Genomic DNA, 13,186 nt, shown 5'->3' with positions numbered 1-13,186 from the left:
GTGCATTTCACGACAGGCTTGTTGTATTCCTTCTTGCCATGAAATGCACCCCCTGCTAACTTTGACTAGGAAAGTGTCACATGCCTGAAACTTACTGTGGTTACTCATACTAATGCCCTCAGTGTATAGTAAGAATCATTTGATGCTGGGATATACAGAACAGACAATACAGGGGGGTGCATTTCACGACAGGCTTGTTGTATTCCTTCTTGCCATGAAATGCACCCCCTGCTAACTCTGACTAGGAAAGTGTCACTTGCCTGAAACTTATTGTGGTTACTCATACTAGTGCCCTCAGTGTACAGTAAGAATCATTTGATGCTGGAATATACAGAACAGACAATAGAGGGGGGTGCATTTCACAACAGGCTTGATGCACCCCCTGCTAACCCTGACTAGGAAAGTGTTACATGCCTGAAACTTACTGTGCTTACTCATACTAGTGCCCTCAGTGTACAATAAGAATCATTTGATGCTGGGATATACAGAACATATAATAGAGGGGGTGCATTTCACGACAGGCTTGTTGTATTCCTTCTTGCCATGAAATGCACCCCCCTCTATTGTCTGTTCTGTACACAGAGGGCACTAGTATGAGTAACCACAGCAAGTTTCAGGCATGTGACACTTTCCTAGTCAGTGTTAGCAGGGAGTGCATTGCACTTACATCAAATGGAAAACAATGTCTGCCTTGAAATGCTCTCCCCCTGCATTCGTCCCTTCTACTCCAGCATTATGTACATTTAATAGCATACATTTAATACCAATACATATGTATGTATAGGGTGGACAGGTCTGAATCAGAAATCAGAATAGTCCATTGTAGGTGTGGGATTATTATGTTGTTTTTTTCATTTATTTCATTGACTTAAAAAATAAGAGTAATATTTTCTATCTTAAAAAAGGATTTGATGGTGAGAACATTTCTTTTGATGTTGATACTTAGTTGATACATACTTTTTAGTACTTTTGAGTTGAAAATAGCATCTGATATTTACACAGATAACCGACATTCTTCTTCTGAATTCTATAACAAAGAAAGTATAATGTGAGACTTCTGTCTCCCCTTCGTTTGGTTGCGATATCAAGACGAAATCCTTCACTCTTTGATTCGCGCGCGCTCCCGCGAGGGGGTGCCAATCCAGAGAGTCATGCATCGGGTGATACAACACCGGGATATAACATGTTGTATAACATGTTGTTATTGAAGTTAGCCTACAGTTTTTTAATTGAAGGCCTGATAAGTAAATGTCATTTTTTTTTAATTATTATTATTTTTAATTTAGCTAGCTAGCCAACCTATTACTGTAAACTGAATTTAATCCTTTTTCCAGTTACAACATCACACTAATGAGCAATAACGTATCCTGTAGGAACTGTTATTCGCGCTCCCATTGCACCATAGGCGGGACAGATTTCACTGATGGACTCAGTGAACTTTAACCCCATGAACAGCTTCATTGTTGTGATTCTGGTAGACAAGCGCTTCTCTTACACATTTTTAAGACTAAACAGAGATAGCCAGTACGATAGAATTTTGGTATGACTTTTTGCGGTCAAAGCTTGGTTATTAATATTATGAATTTTTAAGGTGTCAACACAGTTTTTGTGGGCTACAAATGACGAAATGTCTTTAGGGGTAGATAGCTGGCTGACGCGTTAGCAACCACAGCAACCTGATGATGGGGAATGCTGCTTAACCACAACGACTTTCAACGCCACGGACATCACGCAATATTGTCCATCACTAGCGTCGCATGCCAGCTATGTCAGTCTAAAACGTAGCTGACGCTTGTTACTTAAAGAACCTTTCGCTGACCGTCTGTAAATGTAAGTTAACACTTAATGGATATTGTAATGTTAGATGGTAGGCTATACTGTAACTAGCTCCAACTTTATAATCAATCGGATCATGTTGTAATTAAAGCAGTTTATTATTCCAGCATTTGTAACTTCATGCTAACGCAGTCTATTGTATTTATTTATTTCAGTTGGAATATTGCACGGAAGGCCACCTGAAGCCGTCATTACTATATTCCAATGGGTGAAGAAAAGCCAGACACTTTGGACTTCGTAAAGGATTTCCAGGAGTATCTCAGCCAGCAAACTCAACATGTAAACATGATATCAGGATCTGTCAGTGGTGTCAAAGAAGCAGACGATCTTCCAGCAGGTAACAAGCTAGCAATGCATTTAGCCGTCAAAAGAAATGAGGGGATAATGTTGCTAGAGCTAGTTGTCACCGTTCAGTTAACACTGTCCATTTTCATCACCCATCAACAGAAAAGGCATTTAATCTTGTATCCAACAATTGTTTGTGTTCTTTCATTCTGTGTGTCCAGACTGCAGTCAGAATGGGCTGGACCATCCACCTGTGGACATGGCACTGGAGGATGGTTCAGGCCTACTGGTAGACGGCTTTGAGCGGACCTACGATGGCAAACTCAAATGTCGGTACTGTAACTACGCTACCAGAGGCACAGCCCGGCTCATCGAACACATCCGCATTCACACCGGTGAGGCTTCTGGCAATGAGACCCTTGTAATATTTCTAATGATGTGTTTCCTTCTTCGTGTTTGTGATGTCATGTGTGATGTCATCTTCCGTAGGAGAGAAACCACACCGATGCCACCTGTGCCCCTTTGCCTCGGCCTATGAGCGCCACCTGGAGGCCCACATGCGCTCCCACACGGGGGAGAAGCCCTACAAGTGCGAGCTGTGTTCCTTCCGCTGCAGCGACCGCAGCAACCTGTCCCACCACCGCCGCCGCCGCCACAAGCTGCTGCCCATGAAAGGCGCCCGCTCGCTGTCCCACAAGAAGATGCTGAGCGTGCTCCAGAAGAAGACCGGCCTGGGCTACGGTCGCAGGCTCCTCATCAATTTCAGCCCCCCTTCCATGGTTGTGCACAAGGCTGAGAACATGAACGACTATTCCCACGAGATGCCTCGCCTGCGCCAAGAGGCCTACGACGACCAGGGAGGAGAGGGCGGGGAGAGCCGGTCCAGGGACGACTCCCACCACCATGACCTGATCATGGAAAACCCCCTCAACCAGCTGTCCACCCTGGCTGGCCAGCTGGCCAGTCTGCCCTCAGAGACCCACCAGGCCAAGACCCAAACCCCCATGTCCCCGGGGGCCGAGTCCTGTGTTGACGAGAAGCCTTTCCTCATCCAGCAGCATCACCCAGCCACGGCTCCCGCCGCCGCCGTGGCAGCCAGTGCTGCTCACTCCTCCTCCCCCATCACCCCAGAGCCCAGGCCCACTCCTCACAGCAACTGCAGCCCGGGGATGGGCCCCTGCAGCGAGCACAGCGGACGCACCAGCACCCCCAGCGTCACCAACAGCCAGCCCAGTACCCCGGCCCCGGGCCTGACCTCCCTGCAACAGGACCCCCAGATGCTGCACCACTGCCAGCACTGTGACATCTACTTCCCTGACAACATCCTCTACACCATTCACATGGGTTGCCACGGTTACGAGAACCCCTTCCAGTGCAACATCTGTGGTCACAGATGCAGGAGCAAGTATGACTTTGCTTGCCACTTTGCACGGGGTCAGCATAAGCTGTGATTGGTCGGGCTCAGCATAAGCAGTGATTGGTTGGGGTCAACATAAGCAATGATTGGCTGGGGACTGCTGAAAAGATGGAAGAGCTTGGTTTTTATTTGATTCCATAATGGGGATTTTTTTTATTTATTTATTGCTTTTAAACTTTATGAAATTGGCCTTGATGTAGCCTAGCGTTTACACGTTTTGTGGACAGACATTTTCTAAGACTGACTTAACATTTGTAGACTTTAAGATGTATTTTTGTGTAAATTTTAAAGTGCCCATGTTATGTATTTATTGTTTTATTGCGATCAAGTGTAATAGAGATTTGAGATCTCACATAAATCAGTTAATCATCACTATTCCTTAAGTTCTTTGTCAGCACTGCAAAGATTGTATTATTGTATTTGTGATGTGATTGCACTTGAAAATAGTCGTCATTTCATAGTGCATAGAGGGCACTTTTCATTCAAATTTCCAACAGTGCCTGAGATACAATCTGGTTCGGATAATTTATTCAAGGATATAAAGGGACATTAGCAGACAGAGTACCATGTCACTTTTATGAAGTACTTTTATCTTAGATTAGTTAATTTCTTTTTATAGCGGAGTAACTGTTGATTTGCAAAGGTCCCATACACAGTGCCCTCTGCAGAACCTTAGCAAGGAGGCCCACCTGTGGCAACGAGGCCCACCTTAGCAAGGAGGCCCACCTTAGCAAGGAAGCCCACCTTAGCAAGGAGGCCCACCTTAGCAAGGAGGCCCACCTTAGCAACGAGGCCCACATTAGCAAGGAGGCCCACCTTAGCAAGGAGGCCCACCTGTGGCAACGAGGCCCGCCTTAGCAAGGAGGCCCACCTGTGGCTGTTACTGAGGGGAAGAGAGCTGCCTTCACATCATCATCACAAGTTAGCCTAACATGTCAGGAAGAGATCAGATCTTCTGTTCAGAATTGCCAAGTAGCACCGGAGATGCCATGTTTTAGCCTGACGTTATATGCCTTGAATTGCCTCAGTTGTGCTGTAGTATCAAGGCAGTGCATTACACTGTACCTGGTTCTCAATGCTTTTCTGGATATTTACTGAGTATTGTATTCTGAGTGGTCAGGTTTTGTTTCAATAAAGGTGGAAATATGCTGAAGGTGAAATAACCTACCTTAGCAAGATCATTTTTTGTGTTGGATGCTGTCATGTTTGTTGCCTGGCAACAATGAGAACATAGCAACTGTTTCTAGGACCAACCGCATGTCATCATGCTTAGATTAAAAACAATGTCTGATGATGAGTTTATTGTCGTAGGTTTATAGACTTGCTTGGTGAATGTTTTAAGCGTTTTGGCGATCACTTTCTATCCTACGGGATGACAAATCATGTGAAAAAAACCTAATTTCCTAATAAAGTGTTTTCTAACAGAAATTCCTTTTGTCTTTTCATGTTTGCAGTTACTCCTTTTTAGAGGGATCCTTGTGCAACTAACAAGTTAACACTGCAGTAGCAGTAGCGTACTCTAATTACATCAGTATCCTTGCCATTTAACTGGTGTAGAGTTCTCAAATATACAGAAAACTTGAATTCAACAGTCTTTTGAGGATGCTTTTATTGATTTTACAGAAAGAAATGGTTAAAGTGTAAGAATAAAATGTTACTGAGTTAGATGTTTTCCTGATTAGAGGAGCTGGTTCACAGGTTTACTCAGGCCTTCACCTCATCCTTGACCTCTGGTTGAGAAAGTTCTCCTTCCTTCTCAAGGTCTGAAAATGGCAGAAAAATGTACATGGACTGTCTTTTATGCAGTACTTGTGCTACATTTTTTATTCATTTTTATCACCGTCATCATGAACCACAATCATAACCCTCTCCATGGGTTTTACATGACACAAGAATAGAAATACACATGTATGAATGAATCTTTGTCAATGAATGAATCTTTCATATGATTCAGTGAGCACCAGTCTGCTGACCTTGACGTTGGATGGGGCCCAGCACCAAGGTGTGGCTGTCGTGGCTGGAGCCCAGAGCCCTGGCCTTGCGGGAGGAGCAGCCACGCCGACAGCGTGAGTTGTAGTCCGAGGCCTGACAGATGATGACCTTGCACTGCAGGTAGACAAACTCGTGGGTTCGCAAGAATCTGAAGGCCTTGAAGGTGAAGCGGGCGTAGCTATGACTGCCTGAGAGGTAGGGATAGTAGGTGTTGTCTCTTCTACATCTGTGGGGACATTGAAGGGCACATGCAACTTTGAGTTCCTCAGAATCAATATACTGTATGTATGGTTATGGAGGTATACACGTGTTTATATTAAAGTAATCAAACTAACCATAAGCGAAAGAGGACTCAACACAATTTTTACTTCTTACCTACATTACATTACAGTAAAGGTATCATGAAGTGTACTTTAACATATGAAGCTAGTGTTTCTTACCCGTTGCGGACCAGGTCATAAGACCTGGTTTGGAAGTCGTGAGGTGAGGGCGAGGCCACGCAGGTGTCCAGGAACAGCACCAGACTGCTGTCACCCCTCCTCAGACTCACCTGGACATACAGGTCCTGGTTGAGCTGGACCTTGAAGGGGACCTCTGTCACCTGGTTGTAGAAGCTACTGGAATGGTAGAAGGCCATGGTGCCGTTGAACCTGCCGGATCCTGTGATGGTGCTGTTGGAAACCTCGTTGGCTTGGTACATAATCTGGACCATGGTGTCCTTCTCCATGTGACACTGCACGTTCAGTTTGAATTGCGACTGACGCGAGATCTCACCCGAGTTAGACGGAGATGCCCGGAGTGCGTTGGTGTAAACCACTCTCTCATTCACAAACTGTCAGAGTGAACATGAGAGGAGGATGAGGGGAAGGAGAGACAAGGTTGATTGAAACTATAGTCTACACAACATTAATCTACTTGTCATACATCTCATAAACGCATCTTGCAGCAGATCTATTGTGCACAATGTTAAGTTATATTGGATTCATTGATTGATTCATAAATCGTGGCATTCAGGGTCTGACTTTGAGCAATGTGGAATTCTGTGGTAATAACTGGCCTCTGGCATGAGCTGCCTACCTTTCTTACGGTTCCACAGGTGTTGATGGGGAAGCTGAACACCACTTGATAGCTGGAGATTGAAGGGCGGCAGTGTTGGTCGTTCAGGTACATGTTGTATCCATCATAACCCAAAGAGTTCAGGTAGGATCTGGAGACCACTATGTTCATGATGTCCGAAGAGCAGTCCACCCGTCCTAACAAACGACAGCACAAAACATCCTGTTTGTCTCCCCCATCCAGAGGAAGTAAGTGTTGCTGAGACGGGAGGTCCACCTCCCTCTACATTTAAATTTAGTCATTTAGCAGACGCTCTTATCCAGAGCGACTTACAGTAAGTACAGGGACATTCCCCCAAGGCAAGGAGGGTGAAGTGCCTTGCCCAAGGAAACAACGTCATTTTTGAACGGCCGGGAATCGATCTGGCAACCTTCTGATTACTAGCCCGATTCCCTAACCGCTCAGCCACCTGACCTGTGAAGATAACCTTCACACACGCTTATCCACAGGGCCAAGAAAAAGAGACACTGTGTTTCTACCGCTCAGTCACCCATGACGAGCCTTCTAGGGAATCCAACCCCTAGCCTTTCTATCTTACAGAAGACAACATACATTAACATAAAGACGCCAAGCTGGTCAGAGAAATGTGCTTCTTCCAAGTGTTCCCTGGCCAGGTTACCTGTGCTTGCTGGCAGAGAGCTGCTGAACTGAGCCTCAAAGCCACGGCTGACCACGGAGTTGTCGGAGCGGAAGACAACCGTCAAGTAGCTGGAGGAGGAGTGGAAGGCATCCAGTGTGGTGTTCCCGCCGGAGCAAAGCTTCCCCAGCAGTCTGGAATGAACCGAGGGACCGTCGTACACGGCGACGTAGTCACAGTTACAGCAGTTCTCCAACCTGTGTAAAAAAACGAATGTCATTTAGGGGTCTTTAGCAGCAGGTCCCTGACACGGCTGAGGAGAGCGACCTGGTTTGTGATCTACGTGAGCTCTGATCGAGTCTGACACTCACTCCAGCGAGGTGAATGACAGGTAGACCCTTTGTCCAGCAGGGACCGATAGCTGCCACACACAGTTAGCGTTGTCATGGTAATAGCCAGGGTGGTAAGGGCTGGTGAAGGTCCCAGAGCCATACATGTTCTCTCCACAAGGCAAGTGAGGCGCTAGAGCGAGGAACATGAGAAAAGGACATGTCAACACGTCAGATCTTCAAGAGTCTGTTGGGGATGTCAGGTAATTAATAAAAAAGAAATGTTACTGAGAATTGTCCATACCTGCTGTTGTGTATGGGCTGTTGGTGCCTATTGGACAGTAAGCTGAAGGAAAAAATGGGAATTACATTTATGTGGTCATCTATGAAATGTTCAGTCACCCTGGACTAACTCAAGTAGTACACAGCATACATTTTAAAACTTTATTGAATTTAATTGGAACAAAATATGCCATTATTTGTGCAGTTCTGCATAATAAAATGCTCACATTGTCATTGGTATGACAATCATTGGTACATTATAAGTTCAGAAAGCACAAACTGTCACCCATTGTCTCTAAAATGACTGAGATGGTGCTCAGTCACTGAGCTGAAAACACTTACAACTGTAGTCATAGCAGCAGTTGCCATAGTATTGACAGGAACTGTTGCAGGAACAGATTCCAAGATCCCGGCCACAGTTATACCGACAGGAGGGCTGAGCTGGAAACATCAAGCAGGTGCATCATTAGGACAAAATTATCCTGTCCTCTATGGTGTTGGCAACTGCTTAATATACAGTACCAACAAACAAACCAAAACATCCATACCTGCTGTTGTGTATGGGCTGTTGGTGCCCATTGGACAGTAAGCTGAAGGAAAAAATGGGAATTACATAGTACACAGCATACATTTTAAAATGCTTTTATTGGAACAAAAGATGCCATTATTTGTGCAGTTCCGCTAAATAAAATGCTCACATTGTAATTGGTAACATTATAGGTTGAGAAAGCACACACTGTCACCTATTGTTGCTAACATGACTGAGTTGGTGCACAGTCACTGAGCTGAAAACACTTACAGCTGTAGTCATAGCAGCAGTTGCCATAGCGTTGACAGGAACTGTTGCAGGAACAGCTTCCAAAATCCAGGCCACAGTTATACCGACAGGAGGACTGAGCTGGAAACATCAAGCAGGTGCATCATTAGGACAAAATTATCCTGTCCTCTATGGTGTTGGCAACTGCTTAATATACAGTACCAACAAACAAACCAAAACATCCATACCTGCTGTTGTGTATGGGCTGTTGGTGCCCATTGGACAGTATGCTGAAGGAAAAAATGGGAATTACATTTATGTGGTCATCTATGAAATGTTCAGTCACCCTGGACTACTTCAAGTAGTACACAGCATACATTTTTAAATGATTTTATTGGAACAAAATATGCCATTATTTGTGCAGTTCTGCATAATAAAATGCTCACATTGTCATTGGTATGACAATCATTGGTACATTATAAGTTGAGAAAGCACACACTGTCACCCATTGTTGCTAACATGACTGAGGTGGTGCTCAGTCACTGAGCTGAAAACACTTACAGCTGTAGTCATAGCAACAGTTGCCATAGTATTGACAGGAACTGTTGCAGGAACAGATTCCAAGATCCCGGCCACAGTTATACCGACAGGAGGGCTGAGCTGGAAACATAAAGCAGGTGCATCATTAGGACAAAATTATCCTGTCCTCTATGGTGTTGGCAACTGCTTAATATACAGTACCAACAAACAAACCAAAACATCCATACCTGCTGTTGTGTATGGGCTGTTGGTGCCCATTGGACAGTAAGCTGAAGGAAAAAATGGGAATTACATTTATGTGGGCATCTATGAAATGTTCAGTCACCCTGGACTACTTCAAGTAGTACACAACATACATTTTAAAATGCTTTTATTGGAACAAAAGATGCCATTATTTGTGCAGTTCCGCTAAATAAAATGCTCACATTGTAATTGGTAACATTATAGGTTGAGAAAGCACACACTGTCACCCATTGTTGCTAACATGACTGAGTTGGTGCACAGTCACTGAGCTGAAAACACTTACAGCTGTAGTCATAGCAGCAGTTGCCATAGCGTTGACAGGAACTGTTGCAGGAACAGCTTCCAAGATCCCGGCCACAGTTATACCGACAGGAGGACTGAGCTGGAAACATCAAGCAGGTGCATCATTAGGACAAAATTATCCTGTCCTCTATGGTGTTGGCAACTGCTTAATATACAGTACCAACAAACAAACCAAAACATCCATACCTGCTGTTGTGTATGGGCTGTTGGTGCCCATTGGACAGTAAGCTGAAGGAAAAAATGGGAATTACATTTATGTGGGCATCTATGAAATGTTCAGTCACCCTGGACTACTTCAAGTAGTACACAACATACATTTTAAAATGCTTTTATTGGAACAAAAGATGCCATTATTTGTGCAGTTCCGCTAAATAAAATGCTCACATTGTAATTGGTAACATTATAGGTTGAGAAAGCACACACTGTCACCCATTGTTGCTAACATGACTGAGTTGGTGCACAGTCACTGAGCTGAAAACACTTACAGCTGTAGTCATAGCAGCAGTTGCCATAGCGTTGACAGGAACTGTTGCAGGAACAGCTTCCAAGATCCCGGCCACAGTTATACCGACAGGAGGACTGAGCTGGAAACATCAAGCAGGTGCATCATTAGGACAAAATTATCCTGTCCTCTATGGTGTTGGCAACTGCTTAATATACAGTACCAACAAACAAACCAAAACATCCATACCTGCTGTTGTGTATGGGCTGTTGGTGCCCATTGGACAGTATGCTGAAGGAAAAAATGGGAATTACATTTATGTGGTCATCTATGAAATGTTCAGTCACCGTGGACTACTTCAAGTAGTACACAGCATACATTTTTAAATGATTTTATTGGAACAAAATATGCCATTATTTGTGCAGTTCTGCATAATAAAATGCTCACATTGTCATTGGTATGACAATCATTGGTACATTATAAGTTGAGAAAGCACACACTGTCACCCATTGTTGCTAACATGACTGAGGTGGTGCTCAGTCACTGAGCTGAAAACACTTACAGCTGTAGTCATAGCAGCAGTTGCCATAGTATTGACAGGAACTTCTGCAGGAACAGCTTCCAAGATCCCGGCCACAGTTATACCGACAGGAGGACTGAGCTGGAAACATCAAGCAGGTGCATCATTAGGACAAAATCATCCTGTCCTCTATGGTGTTGGCAACTGCTTAATATACAGTACCAACAAACAAACCAAAACATCCATACCTGCTGTTGTGTATGGGCTGTTGGTGCCCATTGGACAGTAAGCTGAAGGAAAAAATGGGAATTACATTTATGTGGTCATCTATGAAATGTTCAGTCACCCTGGACTACTTCAAGTAGTACACAACATACATTTTTAAATGATTTTATTGGAACAAAAGATGCCATTATTTGTGCAGTTCCGCTAAATAAAATGCTCACATTGTAATTGGTAACATTATAGGTTGAGAAAGCACACACTGTCACCCATTGTTGCTAACATGACTGAGTTGGTGCACAGTCACTGAGCTGAAAACACTTACAGCTGTAGTCATAGCAGCAGTTGCCATAGCGTTGACAGGAACTGTTGCAGGAACAGCTTCCAAGATCCCGGCCACAGTTATACCGACACGATCGCTGAGCTGGAAACATCAAGCAGGTGCATCATTAGGACAAAATGATCCTGTCCTCTATGGTGTTGGCAACTGCTTAATTTACAAAAAAACACTAATTTGTTTAAACACGTTTCTTTTGAATGTGCAAAAAGTTAGAAAGGTAGTACTAACAGTTACAGACGCAGCAACCAAGGATCAGTAGCAACCACTTTTGACTGCATACATGCATTCTTCCCCCCCCCCAAGTGTAAAATCAACTGTGGCTGTCACACAAGACGGTTTGCATAGGGTTTTACCTTGAGTACCTGAAGGACCTGTTTCATAATCCGTTACTGCTGTTGTGACATCTGCTGTTGTGACATCTGCTGTTGTTCCCGGTGCTGTTGTGCCCTCACAGTATTCTAAGAAAGGTAAAGGATTTGCATGGTGTCACGGATTAGAACAGACCAGAGACACTACTAAAGTAACACAACACCCCCCACATGAACGCAGATCGTAAGATCTTCACATACCATAGTAGCTATGGCAACAGTTTCCATAGTACCAACAGTTGTAATGGCAGGAGCAGTGTCCAACATCATAACCACAGTTGTACCTGCAGAGATCTTGGTGGGAAGTGGGGGGGACATGTTGAGAGGTCTTCATACTTATCAAATTACATTTCATAATTTATAATAGTATTAAACAGATTTATTAAAATACAATAATAGTACAGTATATACTAGTATAGTACAGTATGGGCCTATGAACTTCAATGGTTTTCATTCCTTCTCTGTTAAAGCAGGTTAACCTACCTCTGTCAGTGGTAGTGTCTATAGGCCAATGAGTGGGCTCCACAGTAGTCTCCATATCAGGGGTTGTGTCAGGTTGTGTGGTCACACCTGAACAGTGATCTAAAAAGATACGAAAATGGGAATGGATGACCATTTAAACATTGGAGGCATCAGAAAGGTCAAAGTTTTACCAATGAATGAGGCAAAGGGGTGAACGCCTGAGCATTCGTGCTTCTTACTTCGATAGTCCTGGCAACAGTTGCCGTTGTATTCACAGAGGTGGGAACATGAACAGTTCCCCATCTGATGGCCACAGTTGTATCTACAGGATCCTTCAGCTACATGTAAACATGAACAGATTTAATCAATCATTTGATGTTGCTTCCAAAACATGCTGCTTTCTCAAATATTTCTTCAAGAGTAAACCACCTGTAGACAGTTTTCTGTTTACAGTATTCACTATAGTGTGAAGATGTATAAGGAGAAAGTATTCATAAATTCCCTGTCTGCCATATTAAAGTGCAGAAAATACAATACACCATGGAGATCCAAGACATGGATAGTTAGGTGATGGGCTGGTGTGTTTTACTCAACTGCAGTGACTTACCCACTAGTCGGTATTCAGCCCGAAAGCCTTGGTAAGTTGAGGAGCTATCACTTTGGAACCTCACGGTCATATATGCTCCAGTGGAGTGAAAGGAGGAGGACTGTCTGCCACACAGCTTCCCCAGCAGACGGCCTCTGGTCGAGGAGCCATCGTAGACAGAGATGGCATCGTACTGGCAGTTGGAGCTACCTTCCAGACTGAGAGCAGAGACAGGGAGGGTGGAGAGGGATGGTCAGGCTTCCTCGCTTGTTTGCTAACTATCTGTCACATTTGTAATGCGTCTGTATTATTTAATGGATTCATCATTTTCATCTGAAAGATGAATATAAGTGGAGGGAGGCAGTTTTGCCTATCAGTGTGTGAATGGAAGCTTATACCCGAAGAAGGGGAAATCCAGTTGAATAACTTGATTTCCTCCATGTGCCTGGATGTACCACACACAGTCTGCATTGTTGGGGTAGTTGCCTGGGTAGTTGGGGCTGTTAAACTCTCCTCTTGACCCTGACAGGGAGCCACCACATGGGGCATAGGCTAAAAAGAAGGAGAGG

At 44.2% G+C, this 13,186-nt stretch overlaps 2 protein-coding genes and 1 long non-coding RNA gene across 4 annotated transcripts; 1 reads left to right on the top strand and 2 right to left on the bottom strand.

The window, feature by feature from the left end:
• Nucleotides 1–1,523: 1,523 nt before the first annotated feature.
• On the top strand, nt 1,524–4,966 carry ikzf5 (IKAROS family zinc finger 5). The gene is made up of 4 exons (XM_067236080.1): nt 1,524–1,830; nt 1,992–2,173; nt 2,343–2,516; nt 2,611–4,966. The coding sequence occupies exons 2-4, from the start codon at nt 2,041–2,043 to the stop codon at nt 3,570–3,572; spliced, it is 1,269 nt and encodes a 422-aa protein (XP_067092181.1). The 5' UTR covers nt 1,524–1,830; nt 1,992–2,040; the 3' UTR covers nt 3,573–4,966.
• Nucleotides 4,967–5,137: 171 nt separating this feature from the next.
• LOC136943488 (CUB and zona pellucida-like domain-containing protein 1) lies at nt 5,138–10,404 on the bottom strand. Of its 2 annotated transcripts, XM_067236831.1 has the most exons (17): nt 10,369–10,404; nt 10,163–10,261; nt 9,864–9,905; nt 9,658–9,756; nt 9,359–9,400; nt 9,153–9,251; nt 8,840–8,881; nt 8,634–8,732; nt 8,383–8,424; nt 8,177–8,275; nt 7,857–7,898; nt 7,595–7,745; nt 7,266–7,480; nt 6,608–6,783; nt 5,971–6,362; nt 5,512–5,756; nt 5,138–5,301 (listed from the first exon to the last, which is right to left on the bottom strand). In XM_067236831.1, the coding sequence occupies exons 1-17, from the start codon at nt 10,397–10,399 to the stop codon at nt 5,243–5,245; spliced, it is 1,974 nt and encodes a 657-aa protein (XP_067092932.1). In that variant the 5' UTR covers nt 10,400–10,404; the 3' UTR covers nt 5,138–5,242. The 2 variants fall into 2 exon arrangements, with proteins under 2 accessions (XP_067092932.1, XP_067092933.1); XM_067236832.1 differs by lacking the exons at nt 8,840–8,881; nt 9,153–9,251.
• Nucleotides 10,405–10,701: 297 nt separating this feature from the next.
• LOC136943489 (uncharacterized) lies at nt 10,702–11,251 on the bottom strand. Its single transcript, XR_010876685.1, has 3 exons — nt 11,187–11,251; nt 10,888–10,929; nt 10,702–10,780 (listed from the first exon to the last, which is right to left on the bottom strand). It is a non-coding gene; the product is annotated as an uncharacterized lncRNA (long non-coding RNA).
• Between the last annotated feature and the right edge of the window lie 1,935 nt (nt 11,252–13,186).

This window comes from Osmerus mordax, chromosome 5, assembly GCF_038355195.1.
Source record: "Osmerus mordax isolate fOsmMor3 chromosome 5, fOsmMor3.pri, whole genome shotgun sequence".
NCBI lineage: Eukaryota > Metazoa > Chordata > Actinopteri > Osmeriformes > Osmeridae > Osmerus > Osmerus mordax.
This window is presented reverse-complemented; position numbering and strand designations above follow the sequence as displayed.

Bases quoted from the DNA above. Each gene is read 5' to 3' on its own strand.
- ikzf5 (XM_067236080.1), top strand. From the start codon at position 2,041: ATGGGTGAAGAAAAGCCAGACACTTTGGACTTCGTAAAGGATTTCCAG. The intron at 2,174-2,342 runs GTAACAAGCTAG...CTGTGTGTCCAG, and splicing joins AGCAGACGATCTTCCAGCAG to ACTGCAGTCAGAATGGGCTG. The intron at 2,517-2,610 runs GTGAGGCTTCTG...CATCTTCCGTAG, and splicing joins ACACATCCGCATTCACACCG to GAGAGAAACCACACCGATGC.
- LOC136943488 (XM_067236831.1), bottom strand. From the start codon at position 10,399: ATGGGCACCAACAGCCCATACACAACAGCAG. The intron at 8,425-8,633 runs GTAAGTGTTTTC...TTTTTCCTTCAG, and splicing joins CTGCTGCTATGACTACAGCT to CTTACTGTCCAATGGGCACC. The intron at 7,899-8,176 runs GTAAGTGTTTTC...TTTTTCCTTCAG, and splicing joins CTGCTGCTATGACTACAGTT to CTTACTGTCCAATAGGCACC.